We start from the raw sequence: 20,977 nt of genomic DNA, 5'->3' as shown, positions 1-20,977 counted from the left end.
CAGAGGACCCCCGTGACCAAATATGAAGGACCCGTGGGAACTCGGGCCCGGCCCGTCACCCGTAGTACGAAATATCACCCGTAGACCTGTATCACCCGTAGACCTGAAATATCTGTCAGAGGGCTTCTATTAGGGCCCTCTTATTATGCACGTGTTCTATATCCCTATTCCAGGCATTTTTGCACATATGGACGTTTTGAGCAAAGCTGAGAATACCATTGCTAAACGATTAAAAGAGATAAGGGCCTGTTAACTGATGAAGTTGGGTCACCTGATTTCAAAATGGGTACCACGCTCGCAATTTTCCGCTCATCGGGAGATACCTGAGTTGTGAGGGAGCCGTCGATGATCCGCAGGAGATGCGGACCGATCGCAGGAAAGCATCCGCGGACTGCTGTTATTGGCACGCGGCTCACACACACCGCTCTCGAGCTGCTCATCCGCCGGATCGACGGAGATAGTTCAGGGGGAGTAGCGGGCTTAGAAGTGAAGGCGGTCGTGCAGACAGCTGGCGGTCTGGGTAACTGTCCGGTGCTTCCCCCAAGTGTGGTGTCAATGCGAGACCCACCCGTCTCGAAATGACGGTTCATCTCGTGAGCCAGGTCAAGGTTTCCGATCTTCTCGGTTGGTTGCTGACGTCATGACAAATCGTTCGAAAGCATTCCAGCAATCGTGCCGGACACGAGAAGTCATCACACCACAGGGGAAATCCGTCCAACAGCCATGATCGCACACTTGGCGCTGTTTCGAAGCCGTCTGAAGTCCGTGTGAGCCTCTGGAGTGCGCGGAGCCAGCCAGGCGTTCCTTGCTGTGTGAGCCCGCTCGACCATCGTAGCCCGAAGCTGCGGGTTATCACACAACCACGGGGCAACTGAGGCGGTTCACGCGGACAGTTCTCCCCGGACAGTGACAACGCATGACGTCACGCCATGTTTTCGTAAATGATTTTTACCATCAGGTCCGTATCATTAGTGGCATGGAGTTCGGCTCGATCAGCGGCGGGCAGGTCCAGGCAGCTAGCGTCCCAGTCACCCCGGTGCCGGCCCCGAGTCAGACGCTTCTGGAATGGCTGCCTCACCCTGCCCAGCCCCGCGGTGGTGGTGATGGCCTGGTGGTCGCTGGGGGTGAGGGGTACTGTGACCTTAACCTTTATTTTCCAGGGGCATCCAACTTCAGGGTGCATCACAAAGGGCCCCAAAACCTTCATTTTCAAGAGGCAGCAAATTCAAGGGAACACCACAATGCCCGTGCCTCTCCGTTGGCGAAAACCTGTATCGGCCTTTTGGGATGGTGGGCGTCAAAACCTGCTTTTCAGGGCACTATAGCAGTTATTTTCTAGAGGCACCAAATCCAAGGGTGCGATTGGAAGGCCCCGAAACTCTCAGTTTCAGGGGTACCAAAATCCAGGGGTACCACAATTGTTTTTGTCTCTCACTGATGATGTCCTGGATCGGCCCCTTGGGCGATGGGGCGCAAAACCTTCACTCAGGACACTTGTATTTTTAAGAGGCACCCAGTTACAGAGAAAAACCATGAAGGGCCCCAAAACCTTCAAAATCTTTAAAAAGGGAGGACGTAACCCTGGTGCCCATCCCCCTTTCACTTGAGTAACGTGGCGTGGTGCATCTCCGGCGACTGCCGGCGTGGTTTGTTGTCCACCTGACAGCCCTGACAGCTGCGAGTCTGGAACAATTACAGAACCATCTCCGTAATGCGTTCTATTCCTGCAAAACGACGTTTCTCCCGGGAGACTTGAACAATAACGTCTTGGCACCGAACATCCATGCCCAGCACTGCCCCAAATTGATTAGCGATCTGAACATAATGCAACTGGCGGATCAGCCCACTCGCCTACCTACGCCCACGGCACTTGACCACAGGAACACGTATCAACTCGACCCACCACGAATGGTCACGGTACTCCCTGATACCCTCAGGTGGCCTACATGTGATGTTAAAAACGTGTTTGAAGCTCACATAGCCGGATTGTATGACATGTTGAGTGACTTGAAAGGCATGCTCGAAAGCCGGGGATAGAGTGCGACAATCCCTCTTGTCCTGGCCGTGGTCAAGGTCAGAGTTTCAGGGGAGTCTTGCACCATCCAAGGTGCGTACATTGGGGAACGGATGCCAACTGTATTGACGTCGGACTTTCCCCCCTGATCCTTGACCTCAATCGGCTGTGGGCTGGAACACCCCGAGTACGTTCTGGCGAGTTCATTCCCACCGCATCATTACGCGGCCCGCCGCTCCGCTACGTCACGGAGGCCGGGAAAGGCCGACCGCGGCGCTCGAGCGTCATCACTGCCCTTAACCCTGTCCATGAGTCGGGCTGGGGGGGGGGGGGGGCGCCGCGCAGCCGGCTCTCAGTCACCAGTGACGCCTTGCTGGCTGCCGTACCGCGGCCGCAGCGGCCGCCACCACACCCGCCACACCCGCCAGCCGGCCGTATTGGCTCCTGTGTTGCCGCTGTCGCCATAGCCGATTCTGGGCCGCCGATCTGGCCTTCATGGCTCCCCCTCCCCTCCGTGCAGGCCACGGCCGCCGCAGCCACAGCCGCCGGCCGACCTAGACTGGGCGGGCTCGTTGCAGCCGGACGGGAGAGTGGCACGAGCGCGGGCCAGTCCCGCCCCTACCCGGCTGTTGTGACCGGGCCGGCCCCGCCCTCGGCCGGCTGTTGTGAGTTCGTGATCGGGCCGGCCCCGCCTCCGGTCGCCGGCCGGGGCACCGTCAGCTATTGTCGCTGACCGGTCGCCGGCATGTCCGTCAGCGTCGGCTCTAGGCCCGCCCACGGACCTCACCGCCAGTCAGACACGATCGATGCTCGATCGGGCTCCATTACGGCTCACCGGGGGCCTGACGGGCGGTCTCTGCGCGCGCGCCGCAGAAGGCAGCGCACGCGGACCAGGCCACCGGGCCCAGGTCGCCAACTGTATGGGATAGCTGCAGACGAGCTCTTATCTGAAATAGGCCCGATCATTTGTAATGTTTCTAACGCGTCACGTTATGTGACGCCACGTCACGTGGGATGCACTGCGATCGAATTGAATCGACATCCATGTGTTATTCGAAGGAGGCCCGTCCCCAGCAGCGTTTGTCATGCCAGCAGGAATCAGGCGTGACGGGCTATTGACACTAGGTTTTTTTCATGAGCCAATCGGTAAGTTTGGTGGCAAACCAAGCCTTTGAGTCTCATTTGGGGCGATTGCCGCTGGTCGTCGTCAGCTGACGGGCTTGCTGGTCAGCTGGCGAGAAACGCCGCGTCCGTATGTTGAGTGATGAAGCCGGTGAGCCGTACTGGATGCCTGGGCCGGTGGCCGCAGCCTGGCCGGACTTCGCGGCTCCTACGGCCCGGCCTGACCCGGCCCGGCCTGCCTCCACCCTTCCGTGCGTCTGGGCGCCACCGCTAGGCGGCCGTCGTGTCACGTGACAGACCAGCGGCGCTGCGACGCTCGATAGCCATTGTTGTGACGCGCCGTGACCATCGATCTGCCGCGCGTGACGCCGCCGTCACGCGGCGTTGCCAACGCAGCGCCGCCGGCCGACCTGTTGCCGCGCCGCCGGCCGGCCGCTGCCCCCGTTACGGCGTGCGCACGCGCGCCGCCGGCTCAGCTGGGAGCGACACGCGGCCGCTGCCGCCGGTGAGGCGGGAGTGACCGCTGACTGCCGGCCGGGAGGAGTGCGCGCCGAGCTGGTTCCTGCGAGTGCTGGTGCGGAGCCGACACGGGACGGGTGAGCCTTGGCAGACTGCGGTGGAGTGGCGCCGCCGTATGGTCACCTCAAGCTCCTCTGATCGTGCTGCGCATTAAGCGGCGCCTGCTCAGCTTCTGTGCGTTTTAGCGTGGTGCGCGAGCCGCCAACCTCGAGCCTGCACCCCGCCGCTCCCGCTCACTAAAGTCCGCTTCACCGTCGGTTGCGGTACAGCTCACCACCGGGTGCGACAGAGCATCGATCTCGGCCAGTGTCCCTAGCCACCCTGGCATGTGCGTATCAGCCAAGGCCCGGGGCCCCACGAGCGCTCGGACGCGGCCGTCGGGATCGGGCCGCCGGCTCTGACCGCCGCGCTTCGGGGAACGGGTCAGACGTGTTGGAGTACGCAGCTGTGCCGGGGCGCCACCACACTGCGCAGCCACAGCTGGCGGGTCCGTAAGGCCTACCGACGCCGCGAGTTGTTGTGATGCCGGTTTGACAGGGCTGCCGCTTAGCCTCAGGGCATGTAGAACTGACCCGAGCTCCTCTTACGCTTCGACCACAATTACATCCAGGGCCGCCGTTTAGCCTCAGGGCATGTAGAACTGACCCGAGCTCCTCTTACGCTTCGACCACCATTACATACAGGGCTGCCGTTTAGCCTCAGGGGATGCAAAACTGACCCGAGCTCCTGTTACGCTCCGACCATCATTACATCCAGGGCTGCCGTTTAGCCTCAGGGCATGTAGAACTGACCCGAGCTCCTGTTACGCTCCGACCATCATTACATCCAGGGCTGCCGTTTAGCCTCAGGGCATGTAGAACTGACCCGGGCTCCTGTTACCCTCCGACTATCATTACTTCACCACAGCCGCGTCGGGTAGGCATGCGTTCCATGTATGCATAACTACAACGATAACCACCTCAGCGGTTTGCTCAGCGCCGGGAGAACTCGGCGGCTAGAGAATGCTTCAGACACGAGACAAATCAAGCTTGCCCCCACCAACCTTGTCAGGTGATAGTCAACAGATGGCAGCGCGTCAGTGTTACCGTTTAGGGGTGGAGGTTCTGACTGTTCTGGAATGCGGGTGTGATTGTCACGTCAGCTCCAATTTTTGTTGTAATTTCTTTTGTCAATTTTGGTAAATAATGCCCAACTGCGGCATGTCAGTTGGTTGCCGACCGTGTGTTTATAGACGTGCAGGGATTTATTTGCACCGAAGGTGAAATATCAGCTCTTTCGTTCGTGAACGACTGGCGACAACAGCGTTTTCAAATAATTTTCAAGACATGCTGCTTCTGCGCTCCGCCATTGGTGTACTCTATCCCGTGAGCCCGGCTCTGATGTCCTTTTGCTTGAGGCCACCTTCACAGCGCCTCGTCCTGTCCTGGCGGCGCGTTTTGATCTGTGTTGGCTGTGACGTCACGCTACCATGGCGCGAAGGCCGGTGCAAGCCGACACCGGCCGGCGTCGATACCAGCCGGCGCCGGGCCGGCCTGGCGAGCCACATCCGGCTGCGGCCGGCCGAGACCACACGTGCTACGCCATCCTGTGACGTCACGCCTCTCCACGCCGTGGCGTCCCGGCCCCGTTGGCGAGGCGGGGCTGCTGTTTTGTGAGCGGCGGCCGGCGGCTCCAATATCATTGCACGCTAGCGCGCTGTTTTTGCACCACGGCTGACGCAGCAGACGAGACAGATATGACTGGTGTTTTGTGTCGTACCAGGACGCTGCGAACCGAGCGGCGGCGAACGGCGCCGATGTGCGGCGTCACAGCAGCTTTGTGACCGAGGCTGTGACTCGGTGGCGGAGTGGCGTCGACCCGATGGTCAGCTGTGCCGCTCCGCGTAGCGGGGACGGTCTGACGTCTGCTGAGGCACGACTGACGCCGGAGCGCCACTGACGTCGGCTGCCCCGTGTCTCCGCAGAGCAAGCCAGCTCCTCCCTGGAGGACCACACGCTGCGCCACCAGGCTGAGATCCGGCAGCTGCGCGCCCAGCTGCGCCAGCTGCAGCAGCAGCAGCAGCAGCTGCTGCAGCAGCCGGCGGAGGAGGCGGCCGGCTTCGGTCCGCACGTGCTGACAGCCGTCACCAAACAGCTGGCTAAAAAGATCACGCTGGGTGGCGCGGTGACGTCGGCGGCCGGCACGCAGGCCTCGCCGCTCGGCAGCCAGGAGAACCTCGACCAGAGCATGAGGCGGGTACGGACACGGACGGTCAGCGGAACCTGGACCAGAGCACGAGGCGGGCACGGACACGGACGGTCAGGGGAACCGGGACCAGAGCACGAGGCGGGCACGGACACGGACGGCCAGGGGAACCGGGACCAGAGCACGAGGCGGGCACGGACACGGACGGTCAGGGGAACCGGGACCAGAGCATGAGGCGGGCACGGACACGGACGGCCAGGGAGCCTCGACCAGAGCATGAGGCGGGCACGGACACGGACGGTCAGGGGAACCTGGACTAGAGCATGAGATGGGCACGGACACGGATGGTCAGGGGAACCTGGACTAGAGCATGAGGCGGGCACGGACACGGATGGTCAGGGGAACCTGGACTAGAGCATGAGATGGGCACGGACACGGACGGTCGGGGGAACCTGGACTAGAGCATGAGATGGGCACGGACACGGACGGTCAGGGGAACCTGGACCAAAGCATGAGGCGGGCACAGACACGGGTGGTCAGGGGAACCTGGACCAGAGCATGAGGCGGGCACAGACACGGGTGGTCAGGGGAACCTGGACCAGAGCATGAGGCGGGTACGGACACGGACGGCCGGGGCAACCTGGACCAGACGTTGAGGCGGGTACAAACACGGACGGTCAGGGGAACCTGGGTCAGAGCATGAGGCGGGCACGCACACGGACGGCCGGGGCAACCTGGACCAAGGTGGTTACGGACACGGCCGGCCGGAGCAACATGGATCAGAGGATCAGGCGGGTACGGATACGGACGGTCAGGGGAACCGGAGCGAGAGAATGAGGCGAATACGGACTCAAGGGAACTCAAGCACTGCAGGTTGGCCGGGCACTTTGTCACTCACTCAAGCATGCGTGTTTGTTTGCGTGTGGACCGGCCGTGTTTCTTTCTTGCCGGTTTGAGTAGATGTGTTGCTGCGCTGTCTGCCAGCACACTCAGATTCCACTGGCGTTGTAAGGGGGCGCCGTCTGCCATGTGAGTGGTATGGTCTTTGTTGTGGGGCGTGCCTCCTGGCCGCGGGCTCGGCACCCCGGGGGCGCACCCGGCAGTCGTGGCGCTCCCCAGCCTTGATCCGGTGCCCGCCCGCCGGCAGGCCCAGGAAGACACGGAGATGATGCGCTCGCTGGTGATCCCGCTGGAGGAGGAGATCCAGGCGTTGAAGCAGAAGCTGCGCGACACGGACGCCCAGCTGCAGGTGCAGCTGACCGCTCGCGAGCAGCTCATCCGCGCCGACCAGCTGCTGGCCCAGCTGTGTGCCGGCGGCCGGCTAGAAGAGCTGGCCGGGCAGCTGCGCCAACAGCTGCCAGCCGAAGAGCAGCTGCCGGCGGGGCTGGCGCCGCACATGTACCTCTACATATCCGTACTGGAGGCGCAGAAGCTGGCCATCTCGGACGACGTCAAGTATGGCAAGTGAGTGCTGATCCACAGGGTGGGGTACACCCCAGGGAGTCGAGGGTATGAATCAATGCTTACACCGGTACGAGTGCTGCATGTATCCATTGGGAGCTCACGTTGTCTGTTGTGCACACAAACTCGTGGCTAGCTACTGAACACCGCGCTTCGTTGTATGAAAAGGCCCCGGAGACTTGCAGTAGCCACTTCGTTTTCTGATGATGCGCTGTTACCATCGCCGATTTCAGGCATCTACTGAAAATATAATGTCTTTTACATCACAAACACCGGGCGAAACCCTCCCTGCAAATGATTCGCTCTGGATAAGCGGAACACTGATGAGTGACACTAAAGCCAGATGTTGGCATGGGCCTGATGCTAAACCCATGTGTTGGCTGTGACTATGCACCCTCGACCGACTGGGTCCGGCAGACAGACACAAGTGGAGCTGCGCGCCCAGCTGGAGCGCGAGCGTGCCGGGACGGCCGAGGCGCGCCGCACCGGTCAGCGCGCCGCCGATCAGCTGCAGGAGGCGCAGCGGCAGCAGGCGGCGCTAGTGCGCAGACTGCGCGCCGCGCTGCCGTCCGAGCTGCTGCCGTTGCTGGAGGCGCCGTCGGCGTCGCCCGCCGCCAGCCAGCTCAGTCTCGACACGGACCGAACGCAGGTGAGCACCGCCGATCGGTGCCGCTGGCGGGAGTGGTGCTGCGGCGTGGGCTGCTCGCCACGACCAACGGGTGTGAAGCCCTCCACTCGCGTCGATGTAGTCACGCTCAGCGTCTGTTGTGTGGTGTGTCGTCTGAGATTGTGTGCTCTGTATCGTCATTGTGGTCCGCTCTGGTCCAGATAGCAGCCAGTGGGCTGGACCCGCCAGTACTGACTCGAACTTACCCACCGCAAATCGTTGTCGGACCCATCATTGGACCCCGAGGCCCCGTCGTCTCACCCCGGACACCTTTGTCTCATCCCGAGCTCTGCTGTCTCACCCCAGACCTCTCCGTCTCACCACGGGCTCTGCCGTCTCACCCGGACCCCGCCGTCGCACCCAGACCCCGCCGTCGCACCCCGGACCCTGCCGTCTTGTCTGGACCCCGCCGTCGCACCCAGACCCTGCCGTGCGACCCGGACCCTGCCGTCTTATCTGGGCCCCGCCGTCTCACTACGGGCCCCGCCGTCTCACTCTGGGATCCGTCCCTCTTATCCTCTATCTTGCTTCATCCTGCATCCTTGCAACACCCCACTTGTCCGGGGCAGGCTGCATGCGTCAATCACGAGTGGGCCGAGAGCCCCGTGGGAAGGTGGACCCCGACCGGGTACCCAGCACACATGTGCAGGTAAAAGCTCGGCGGTTGGCCCCCCAGGCGCATGCAAGTTTGCCTCACCGTTAGCCATTTTCCTTCATCCCATAACCCTGAACTGATCACTTCTGGTCGAAAGGGCTCTAATTCAAACAACAAAATCAAAGTCTCCTTCCGGATGCCGCCGTCTCACCCCGGATGACGCCGTTCTCAGAGTGAGGCCGAGCCGGAGCCGGCCGGCTGCCACGGCAGCATGCTCTCGCTAGACATGGCCGAGTCGAGCTCCACCGGCAGCCAGCGCACCGACGCCGGCGCAGGTCAGTGCGGGGTCCGGCTGACCCTGGCCACCGAGCCGGGCTTCTGCGCAGCACGGAACAGTGTCGGGCGGGTTATGCGTGCCCAGCTCGTCATGTGATTCATCTGAGCTACTATTTTTGTTAATTTTGTTTTCGGGCATCGACACTGATGCCGGGTAGTGTTCCTGGGCGGCGGGCCGAACTGCATCTATGTGACCAGCCAGTTCCGATTCTGCCTGACCGAGTCGGCACGCCGTGCGTGACGCGTGTACGCCCGGGTCACATGATGCGTGTCGACAGGCGGCCGCTGCGAGCGCTGCGCCAGCCTGGAGTCGCAGCTGCAGCAGCTGCAGGCGGAGCTGAAGGCGGCGGAGAAGCGGCGCGCCGAGCTCGGCCGCGTGCTGGAGCGTCACCAGGACGACCTGGGCCGGGAGGCGCGCTACCGCAAGCAGACCGAGCAGGAGTGGCAGCGACACGCCGAGGACTACCAGCAGCAGGTGGGCGGCTGGTGCGCGCAGCCGTCAGCGCGGGCTATGGTGCGCTCCGCTCCGCGCCGCCGCCGTAGCCGCAGTCGCAGCCGCAGCCGCAGCCGCAGCCGCAGCCGCAGCCGCAGCCGCAGCCGCAGCCGCAGCCGCAGTCGCAGCCGCGGCCCGGCCTAACGGCTCACGGGGGCGTGTCAGGAGACAGCAGGGTAGCTGGCGGGCAGCGGACGAGTTTAGTAGCTCGGTGGGAGCTTTGGACGTTAGGCTTGTGAGAGGGAGGCAAGGGAGCTTACCGCTCGACGCTATGACCATCGTAGTCGTCGCTGGAGCTTCATGAAAGCGCCTGCGCACGTAACGGCGCGCACTGCGAGACGTTAGTATATATATGAAGTTGGGAACATACCTGGATCTAGCCCATGCCGTGGCGTGGACGACGGTTGGGGTATGGCTGGGAAGACGCCGTCAGATGCGCTCCCGCGGTCGTTGACACGTGAATTGAGGGTCGAGAACGCGTTAGTGCATTAGGATTGCTCGTTATGTGTGCTGTGCGCTAACGTGATAACAATTTTTCTATGAGATTGAACTTATGTTAGCAGTCGGCGCGCCCTTAACCTCCAGTGGGCGGCGAGAGGCGTGCCGAGGTAGACCCGGCGTCAGGCTGTGTGGTGGTCCCGGCTGACCGCGGCCGACTGCCCCTCGCCAGATCAGCGAGCTGTACAAGGCGGTGGAGACGGGGGAGAAGCGCTACCACAACCTGGAGCGGCGGCACAAACAGTTCGTCTCGGAAGTGCAGGACAAGCTACGTCGACTCACCGCCGACCGGCATGTGGTGCAGCAGGAGCTCAACAGGTGCGGAGAGGACCGCGGTCGGACGGGGGTGCAGGTACGGGGTGCGGCAGGAGCTTAACAGGTGCGGGCAGGACCGAGGCCTGACGGGGGTACAGATATGGGGTGCAGCAGGAGCTCAACAGGTGCGGGCAGGACCGAGGCCTGACGGGGGCACAGATACGGGGTGCAGCAGGAGCTCAACAGGTGCGGGCAGGACCGAGGCCTGGCGGGGGTACAGATACGGGGTGCAGCAGGAGCTCAACAGGTGCGGAGAGGATGGGGGGTACAGGAACGAGCGAGGAACAGGCACATGGTGTAGCTGGAGCTGAAGAAGATAAGACAGTAATATTAGCTTTATTCCTCGGAAAAACAGGAGAATGGAGATATAGTTAGGTTGATATTTCAGCAACATGCCTTTGTCGAAGCAATAGCAGAATAAGTATATCTTCATTCCTCGTTTTTTTAGGAATAAGGCTAATACTACCGTCTTATATATGTGAATAATGTTCCTCGCTAATGCACTGGACAACTTACGGAGCTGAAGAGGTGTGGAGTCCCGGACAACTAGGACAGGCTATGCAGCTGAAGCTGCAGAGGTTTGGAGTCCTGGACGACTAGGGGGACAGGCTGTGCAGCTGTAGCTGAAGCAGTGTGTGGTTCCGGAGGACTAGGGGGGGGGGCAGACTTTGCGGCTAGAGCTGAAGAAGTGTGAAGTCCCGGAGGACTAGGGGGACAGGCTGTGCAGCTGTAGCTGAGGAGGTGTGTAGTCCCGGACAATCTCGGCGGGCATGCACGTGGTGTAAATGGTGAAGGAGAGAGCCGAGAGGCGAGCGCACGGCTCAATGAGGTGCGAAGTCTGGGACGATCTCAGCCGCGGGTGGGTGGCACAACAGGAGCACGCGGGAGGTGGCTGAGAACATGAGGAATAGAATTGTAGTGGGGAGTAGTATAGCACATTTATTCGTACCACACGTTCAGTCAGCTCTGTACCACATGACCAACAGTGCTGTTGTGCGTTGGCGAGGGGCACCACGGCATTCAGGCAGACATACGTCACGCGACTGGGCACGTTCAGCCGCGTCCACGCGCAGCAGGCGTGCCATTCTGACCTGCCAGTGTGCACCAGCAGACAGTGCGTGAGTACGTGACCCGGCTACCGTGCGGGCCTGTGACCGGACCACCGCCGGCAGGCTGCAGGCGGAGAATGACACGCTGCTGGGCAAGTACAGCGCTTGTTCCGGCGAACTGCAGAACGAGTTCATCAATTTGCCTGACCAGGTGGAGGTGAGTCTGCGCCGCCCGCCGCCGACGGTGACCCCGACTTGGCAGACGCGTGCAAGGGAAACGGGGCCGCTCTACATGCGGTGCAGGTCATGCGAGCTATCTCTGCACGACAGTGTTTTCCATCGGACGTCCGACTAAGCGCATACATTAGAAACTGCTGCTAGTGTGAAGTGGGAGAGCTGGTGTGGCACTGTGAGGGCTGAGGGCTGATGCGGGACGGGTCTCTTCGGAGAGGCTACAATGAACTATGAGGGCTGACGTGAGACTGTGAGGACTGTAAGGGGAGGTGTGGGAGTGTAAGGACTGCGAGGGCTGATGTGAGACCGTGAGGACTGTGAGGGCTGGTGTGGGACTGTGAGGATCGTGAGGGCTGGTGTGACACTGAGGACTGTTAGGGCTGGTGTGGTACGCCTCACTTCGGAGAGGTGGCGCTGCTGTGGATCACTCGAGAAGTGCATGTGTAGATGTGTGACCATGCTTTAGTATTTCGCACCAGGGCTATGTCTGCCGGATTGTGTCCAGATTGTGTCCGGATTGTGTCGAGAGGCGGCGGTCGAGACAGCTCTCCCCATCTCCATCTGCCTGGGCGTGTGCGGCCCGGTCGGTGGGCCATCCCGTGGTCACCGACTGCTAGCCGTTACCGAGCAGCCGCTGCCGGGACTTGCCGTGCTGACCGGGCAGCCCGGCCGGCAGGAGCTGCACCTGATGCTGTTGCGCTACAAGGAGGAGCTGATTTCAGCTAAGATTGCGCGCGAGCACGTGGAGGAGACGCTGCGCAACCAGCTGGCCTTCATGAAGAACGAGCAGGAGGCGCTACAGCACGAGAAGGACTCGCTCAACGACGAGCTGGTGGCGGAGCTCAGCAAGCTTAGGTGAGAACACGCAACTGAGCTTAGCAAGCTCTGTGGAGAACGTGCGACTGAGCTTAGTCAGCTCTGTTGATAATACGCGATAGAGCTCAGGTGAGAGCCGGCTAAGCTCGTTAATGTGCATCCAGCGCAACGGGGCTGGGTTCAGCTTGGCTTTGGACTGTTTCTTGTACGTACTGTTGATTCCGTAATATCAGGTGGCAATTTGCAAGGGAAAAATTGTTAAGGGCACTGTTTCACATTTTGATACGGTTTGGGCCGAGATAGCCGTTTTTAAATATCATTTAGTGCACTTCACAGCCTTTTTTGTCTTTCTTTTTCTTTTAGTTTTGCACAGTGTACAGCCAAGGACACTTGCAATGGTACTAAAAACGATACCACATCACTTCTGTGCGCTTATATCAACGGCTCAAACAGCTGCACAACCGCCACCCGTCGCACCGCCGCCGCACGAGGCCGCGACACGGGGCTCCGTAGGGGCGAGAGCCGCTGCGGGAGGTCGCTCCGTCCCGAGTTGGCGCGGTAGCTACGCGTCGCCTTCCGCATTTATGTATGGCATGTAGAGGACACTCAGAAAAATGCCGCTATTTTCCATCAATCCCTGCTTTTGACGCTCGCTTTTAAATGGCATTCATCATTTGGCATTAAATAATTGCTTGATTTGTGGTCGGAGACCATCTAGAGAAAACTTGCTTCCATTCGAACGCTATGCATGTGATTTACCGCGCATGGAGCATTCCTCGCACTAAGTACAGCAGCACGTGCGTCAGGTGCCACGGAGAGGCCTCGCACACCCATTGATGTCCCGGAATGCATCGCACCTAAATGCATGAACCAACGGACAGCTAAAGAGCTAAAGAGGAGGTAAAACTGGCAGCCAAAGAGAATTGTCATTTCTCCCACAATACGTACATTGCTGTGAGCCTGCAATGCGTGTTATATTCGAAAACCGTTTGGCGGAAATAGATCGGACTGACACGAGCTGAGTAGACGCCCTGCAGTTGTAAGGGTGTTTAAATTATTCGGGCCAGTATTCGGGGGCTTCGTCGCCGGCTTCCCATTTTTGCAGCGCTTTCGGTTCGCGAGTCGTGAATTCCAAGCGTTATGAACCTCTCGTTTCAAAGCTACTAACGGTTTCTCCTGCGTCCCAAATTCACCGTTAACTTTGTCCTCTCTCGGCTGCATAGACATACATTCATGCTTTCTTCCGTCGCGCACAATGGCCCTCCGTCTTGAAGGAGTCGTTCTGACAAGGCCTTTGTATCGAAGTATGTCAATCCTACATGCAGGGCATTTGGCGCGTAACTGGAAGTGCAGCAAAGATTGTCCCGTCCATTGACTGTACTCATTAAACCACTTAATCTCATCTAACCACCGTCGCCGTACCAGGTTCTTCCCTGCAGAACATAACTAAACTTTTGGAATTGCCCGGCGTAAAAGGCATTAAGCCCGCATTCAGAAGCCATTGTATCGCACAATCCAGCTCTGAACATTATATTGGTGGGAAGAGGAGCAACGCGGTGCTTAAGTATTGACTGACACTTAAGCGTGAAGTTAAATAGTGGAAGGACTAAACTAAGCCTCAATGCACTGCGTAGTTGTGTATTGAAGTTGTTGCTAACCACCTGGGCCAACAGACTGGTACGACGTGTCAAGTCACGTTTGGTGGACGACCGCGCCAGGTAAATCTCATTTCAAAGCTCATAAATCAGACTTGGGATTTGGTGGGGGTTGCAGTTGGTGATCACTAAGTATGTTATTACGTTATTCAGATTGGATATCAAACTCGCAATGACGACGACGGTTACAGTTATTCTAACCTTAACGCCGAGGTGCCTCTTTGACCATGAATTCAACATTCCGTTGATGTCATGCATAATTGAAGAACGGCGGTCCAGCCACATGAACTTTATTTTGTCTAGATTTAACTCCAGCTTGGAAGCCCCAGAAAATTATTTCAAGAGACACAACAACTCATGCACAGACCCCTTGTTTTTAAAGGGGGTGTCTTACATTTGTGTGGGGTTTAGAATTGAACTAGGTACCTTGAAGATCATTCAGTGCAGTTCACGGTCTTGCCCTTTTTATTGCCTAAAATGTGGTCCCTGAGTTCGAACGCTGCGAAGATATGCAGACTATATTGTGCAGCTTTCTTTTAAGATTGCCCATGCACGCATGACGCCACGGAGACCTCTTGCAAATGCCGTCATCTCACAGGCTGTTTTCTGCTCATGGTCAGCGAACAGCATGGCCGCTCAGGCATTCGTGTTGATGCGGCACCAATGGTCCGAACCCCGTAAGGTTATTGGCTAAAAGTCAGACTCTGCTGCTGAATGCGTGTTTGGAGCTTGACCACTCTTGTTTAGTTGCGCCGCTGTGGCATTTCCTAAGCCGTCCTAACTGACTTTCACGGGTGTAGGGCGCGCACCGCGAGTGTTGCGTTTACGGAGGTGATCGACGAGGCGGAATCAAGTCCCTGTGTTCGGGCGGGCACCTCCCTCCCAGACTGCAAAATATGCCACCAAGAACCTTTCAGGCGAAAGTACTCCCAAGACGATTGTTAATAATACGTATTTTAGACTGGCCTGCGTTCGGTGTACCATCGCGACAGGCGCGCTGAATGTAGCGCTCTGATGGGTGGATACAGGTGTGGATGTCCGGTGCTGTGGGTGGATTGTGGAATATGTGTTACCAACCAGCCGAATGTTGCTCACCCAGATGCCATCTGGAATAGGTACCGGATTGTTGGTTGAGTAGCGACCGTGACCTCGGCCTTGGCCTAGCTGTCGCCTGGCCATGCGGATGATGCGAGACATAAGCAGATGCAAGTCCCTATTAGGCGGTTTGTTTCAGCGGCACTAACGCGAGGAAACCGAATCGGCAAGCTTCAAGAACGCGTTCTGTTCCCTGTTACAGTTGAACCAAATCCAGCATTTAGGCTCCTTTCTCCGCTGCTTGCTTTCGAAAAACCTCAGGAATATCGAGTCGACTTCTCATGATTTTCCAAACAATTTACCTTTGAGAAGAGCATGGCCTTTTCCCCATTCTTTTCTCGAATTATATCTGTCTTGCCCACCTTAACCGTAACAACAATGATCTGGCGGGCAATAAACCTGACTCACTTGTACTGTTTTCCCCCTCCATGTGCAACACTATGATATTATGATCACTGACACAATCTGGCTCCACTACATCTAGTGACTTTCTGCGTATGATGAATTGCCTCGATTATTATAAAAGTAATCAATCGTAGATGTTGCAACGGAGTGAGCCGTCTCCGAGCAAATTGCTTTCATGCGGGTAAGGTTCTCTCCAAATATGAAACAACCCTAGTGCTGATGATTTCATTAACGATCTTTGCACATCACTGTTTCCTTGTTTGAGTTTTTTTCTATCCCAAGGCTATTCAACTTTACATTTAAATTCCCAGCTATAATCAGGTTGGACACATTGTCCGCATTTAAGATCTCCCTCAGCTTTGTAAAGAAATTATTTGTTCTCTCGCCTACTGACATGGTACATGCAAACCTAATAACTTACCACGATGTCGGCTAAGCCAATACTAATAACGTGGTTCCTCGTAGAATAACCTGGAAAATGGAGATATATTCATTTATTTGTTGGCTACGTGCCTTTACCGAAACGAATATCAGGAGTAAATTCAAAGTTGCCTGCCGATCCCACTCGACTTTTCAGTTGTTTCTTTTTTCAAACAGCGAGCTGCAGTTTTTACAAGTCATCAGTCGTTCACATACGACTGCATGACTGTCGATCGTCTCGATCTAGCCTACGAATTCCCTGACTGGTGACTTGTAAGAGTTAAGGCTGTTAAGAAAAAAAAAACTAAGCACTGAGTAGGATCGGCGGAAATTTTGAATTTACTACTGATATTCACCTCAATAAAGACACGTAGCCGAAACAACAATGCATCTGTCTTTCCGTTCTCCTGGCAATCCAACCAGGAATGAGGCCATTAGTACCGTAATATGTATATATATATATATATATATATATATATATATATATATATATATATATGTATATATATACGCATAATGTTCTTCGCAAATGCACTTAACAACTTGCGACGTTGGCTAGCTTAACCTTCATGAGAAATATCCCCTTGTTCACAATAAAATGCATGACAGTCGATCGTCTCAATCGAGCCTACCAACCCGTGGAAATGAAAATGCACACACTTTAGAGATGTTGCGGGCGTTTGCGTACTTGCTTCTTTGCGCTCTTTCTAAAACGTAGGCATTGATTTACTTATGTTTTGCAGTTGGATTCGTGTCTCTAGGTGCACTGGGTGCCGGCATATGACACAAATCGTGAAAACGGTCGCAAATGGAAAAATAAAGCTCGCTGGCTCATACGCACGTGACGCGTGACACGTGCGAACGCAGACTTTGCACAACGTGATTGCCCGTTTGATTCCCTTTCAGAGCATACCAGTACCGAGTGGCTCCGCGTCCTTGGTGCCGGGGTGTGATTCAAAACCTGTAAATCCGTTGAAAATAACCGAATCCATCTTCCGAGATCGAGTCGGCGGGACACGTGGCCCGTGCGACCATGCACATGACCATTGTGATTGGCTGCGGGATTCGCTATCGAAGCATCACAATCTGAGTCGCTCTGTGCCCCGGGTGCCGTGTGCAAAACTGGAAAACTGTTCAAATTTTGAAGAATTTTTTTTAAGAAGAATTTTCAAGACTTCAAAACAGCAAAATTATCTTGCTGGCCCGTTTCAGCGTGACATGTGACAAGTGCGATCCAGCACTTCACACCATGCAATTGCCAGTTCAATTCTCTATCGAATCGCTCCGCTTCCGAGTCGTTCCGACCCGTTTTTGCCCACTAATCGCGTTCGGGATGACGCCTTTTGCTAGCTCACCGCCGATGGGCCACGAATTTCCTTCACCCGCGTTAGGGTATTTTCGACCGCGCTTTCCGAATAGCCGATCTTCCCTAATTTTCCGACGAATTGCAGCACAACCGTGCGTCTTACAAAATGTTTTTTTCCGAAATTGTGGATGTTTTATTACCGGACGGTTTTAACACGGATTCATGCCCCTATTTGCACTGCGTGCCGAGATTTGGCATAACGGGTAAAAAATTCAACGAACACAGCTGAATCGATCTTGCTACCTTGTGGGCGCGTGGCACGTGGCACGTGCGACGAGGGACTTAGCATGCGATTCCCCGTACAATTTCCTATCGAAGCGTGCGACTCCTGAGTCGCTCCGACCTGTAGTTGTCGAGATATTGAGCTGGGATGGCGAGCAAAGAAGCCGCGCAGTGTAATCGGTCGCGGGCCCGCTGGCTGTGAAACAGCTTTGCCCCTTTGGCCTACCACAGACGCACGTGTGCTGTCAGCTACACGCGTAAAATGGTTGCTGCCAGCCCGGAGGTCTTGGAGTGACATGACTACAACTTGTAAAAAACCATCATGCAGTCCTTTACCTAGTCTTGATTCATGTGTGACCACGGTGAAAAACGGTGATCAGGGCAAAAAAGCGGCGAATAAAAGGGTGCTGTCAGGAGCGAGCAAATCGACAAACACGTTCGTGTAATTTCTGTGAAATGCTCACAGTTTTGACGGCAGCGTGGTATATCCGGCAGCGTTTTTGGCAGTCCTGACGTTCGCAAATTGTCCGGCCATTGCGGCGCAATCGTGCGTCGCACAGACTTGTGATAAACCGTGATGTCATGGCGTGATGTGATCGTGATGTCGCGATGTAAGTGGTGCGTTTGTGAACCTTGTGAAATTATATTAGCTGCCGCTTTCAATGGCCGCTGGTTTGCCCCCACCTAATTCCTCCTTGGGGCGTGTTTCCCACCTACAACGGCGCGCCGCTAACACTGCGCTCGTGTCTTTGCCGCCAGGGAGGAGGTCACGCTGAAGGATAGCGTCAGTTCCGAGCTGGAGGCCGAGCAGGCGCGCCGCCAGCAGGCCGACGGCCAGCTGGCGGCGGCGCGTGATCAGCTGGCGCAGCAGACAGCCATGAACCGGCAGATGGTGGCCGCGTTGCAGGCGCAGCTGGAGGAGCAGAGCTCCGCCAAGGTGCGGGAGTCGTGGGCGTCCTCGGGAGCCTGGAGTCGTCTGAGGGACGGCGGGGCATGACTCGAGGCCTAGTACCGTTTGAGGGGCACTGAGGGACCTCCAGTGCTGGCGCCGTCTGAGGAGCAGCGAAGGAGCTCCAGGGCTGCTTCCGTCTGAGGAGCGGCAAGGGGCTCCAGTGCTGGCGCCGTCTGAGGGGCAGTGAGGGGTCTCCATGGCTGGCTCCGCGCGAGGGGCAGCGAAGGAACTCCAGGGCTGGTGCCGGCTGAGGGGTAGTAAGGGTCTGGTGAGACGGCAGAGGGGACCCTGGTGATAACCAGTGTAGAGCATGCCCGTGTGACGTCGGGTTCGTGTATTGCAGTTCTCATCTTTGGGGGGTTGATTTTATTGGGGAAGCACTATAGGAGGCTGTTTTGTCACGCATTTTAACGCCCCGGTGGCCACCGCCGCCCTTCTCAGACTTGTGCGTCTGTCTTCCAGTCCTCGCTCCAAGAAGAGGTATCCAGATTGAAGACCAAAGTGGCCACGCTACAGCTCGACTTGGACAACTCTGAAGCTGTCCAGAGAGACTTCGTCAAGCTATCCCAGTCACTGCAGGTCTGTTCGGCACCTTGCTGTTTTTTTTTTGTCTGCGCGGCCAAGTCTTACTTTCGGCCGCAGTTTAAAGTATCCAGTCTTTGTTCATTTCACATTCGCCAGTTCAGCTTGTAAACCTATGCTCAACACCCGTCACGAAGTACCCGCACGCTTGATCGGAGCTCGGCAGTTCGGTCGTGTCGGTGAGCCCGCGGGCCCAGCCGTGATGCGGTGCTGACCGCGAGCCGGACCGTGATGCGGTGCTGACCGCGGCCGGGCCGTGATGCGGTGCTGACCGCGAGCCGGGCCGTGATGCGGTGCTGACCGCGGCCGGGCCGTGATACAGTGGTGACCGCGGCCGGGCCGTGATGCGGTGCTGACCACGGCCGGGCCGTGATGCGGTGCTGACCACGGCCGGGCCGTGATGCGGTGCTGACCACGGCCGGGCCGTGATGCGGTGCTGACCACGGCCGGGCCGTGATGCGGTGCTGACCACGGCCGGGCCGTGATGCGGTGCTGACCGCGCCCCCGCCGCCGCCGCCGCCAGATGGAGCTGGAGCGGATCCGCCAATCGGACACGGAGGTGCGCTGGCAACACGAGGACGACGTGGACGACTGTAGCCGCTGTCACGTCCGCTTCACGGTCAGCAGGCGCAAGGTTGGTGCCGCCGCCGCCGCCGCCGCCGCTCGGTGGTTTCCTCCAGATGGACGTCTGGGTTGTGTGGTCAAGTATGCAAACAGGTCCGGGTCCCCTTTTTCGATATTTGGCACATAAGACTACCAAGGAGCCAGCTCTGAAAGCATTCCCCAATACAATTATCCCCCCCCCTCCCCTGCTGCAATTTTGGAAATGCAATCTTGACAGTGCACGGGACAGTGTACTCGCTGCACAGGCTGGGCGTCAAGTACGTAGAGCACCAGACGGAGACCGGCACTCATCCAGTGGAGTGGCAATATCGAACGATGTTTCTGTCCAAGAGACTTGACCGAGATAGATCTATTTGTGCAGTCCAGTGCCACGTTGTTTCGCCTGTGCCGATGCTGTTCCCGTATCGTTTTTGCACGCATACTCAGTTCTGAATGCATCAAAACTAGCACTTCGTCGCGCCGGTAGGATTTCCCCAGTGCATATTACGTTTGCACTGGGGAAATCCTACCGGTTTCTATCACACAAGATAGTGATACGTACCCGTACCCGTTTCTATCACACAAGAAGTGTGACCTTGCCGCGGGGGTGCGTTCCAGCACCACTGCCGGCACTGCGGCAAGATCTACTGCGCCGACTGTCTGAATAAGGCGGTGCCAAGCGGGCCCAGCGGTACCATGAGCCGAGTCTGCGAGGTCTGCCACACGCTTCTCAACCGCGAGTCGGCGCCCTACTTCAGCACGGAGGCGCCAGGCGTCGCCGACTGAGCGTCGCCCGCCGCGGCAGGGTGCGGCACACGGGCTGAGCCGCCGGGCCGGGCCGGACCGAGCACGGCGCGTCCGCGTCTGACATCGGCGGCGGCGGCGGTGTTTGGGCGCAGCGAGACCCGGCCAGACGTGAGGCCGCCCACCGCCACCGCTGTGGCACCGGGTCCGGCTAGATTGGGGCCTGTGAGATGATGCATCCTATATTTCCCCAGTGAACATAATTGTGGCGGGCGCGGCTGGCGACTGTCGCGGGGCGTGCGGCGTCGATCGCCGGCCGTGTCGACAGAGCAGACCGCTGCTGACGCCGCCGGTCGTGCCGACGCAGCGGGCCGCTGCTGACACCGCCGGCACTGCGGACCGCTGCTGACGCCGCCGGTCGTGCCGGCACAGCGCGCCGCTGCTGACACCGCCGGCACTGCGGACCGCTGCTGACGCCGCCGGTCGTGCCGACACAGCGGGCCGCTGCTGACACCGCCGACACAGCGGACCGCTGCTGACGCCGCCGGCCGTGCCGACACAGCGGGCCGCTGCTGACACTGCCGGCACTGCGGACCGCAGCTGACGCCGCCGGCCGTGCCGACACAGCGG

The 20,977-nt window shown here is 58.1% G+C and overlaps 1 protein-coding gene across 1 annotated transcript; it reads left to right on the top strand.

Moving 5' to 3' along the window:
* The first annotated feature begins 3,617 nt into the window (after nt 1-3,617).
* Nucleotides 3,618-20,613, top strand: LOC119111288 (rab GTPase-binding effector protein 1). The gene is made up of 14 exons (XM_037235105.1): nt 3,618-3,732; nt 5,619-5,890; nt 6,987-7,303; nt 7,718-7,754; nt 7,878-7,949; nt 8,795-8,897; nt 9,177-9,373; nt 10,062-10,207; nt 11,377-11,470; nt 12,164-12,342; nt 18,226-18,403; nt 18,881-18,997; nt 19,524-19,634; nt 20,222-20,613. The coding sequence occupies exons 2-14, from the start codon at nt 5,882-5,884 to the stop codon at nt 20,387-20,389; spliced, it is 1,728 nt and encodes a 575-aa protein (XP_037091000.1). The 5' UTR covers nt 3,618-3,732; nt 5,619-5,881; the 3' UTR covers nt 20,390-20,613.
* Nucleotides 20,614-20,977: the final 364 nt, after the last annotated feature.

This window comes from Pollicipes pollicipes, unplaced genomic scaffold (genome assembly GCF_011947565.3).
Source record: "Pollicipes pollicipes isolate AB1234 unplaced genomic scaffold, Ppol_2.1 Scaffold_7261;HRSCAF=8764_pilon_pilon_pilon, whole genome shotgun sequence".
NCBI lineage: Eukaryota > Metazoa > Arthropoda > Thecostraca > Pollicipedomorpha > Pollicipedidae > Pollicipes > Pollicipes pollicipes.
This window is presented reverse-complemented; position numbering and strand designations above follow the sequence as displayed.

What these genes read in the sequence shown, in the direction of transcription:
- LOC119111288 (XM_037235105.1), top strand. An exon ending in GTGCAGCAGGAGCTCAACAG is followed by an intron (nt 10,208 to 11,376) that starts GTGCGGAGAGGA and finishes CACCGCCGGCAG; the next exon opens with GCTGCAGGCGGAGAATGACA. An exon ending in ATTTGCCTGACCAGGTGGAG is followed by an intron (nt 11,471 to 12,163) that starts GTGAGTCTGCGC and finishes CCCGGCCGGCAG; the next exon opens with GAGCTGCACCTGATGCTGTT.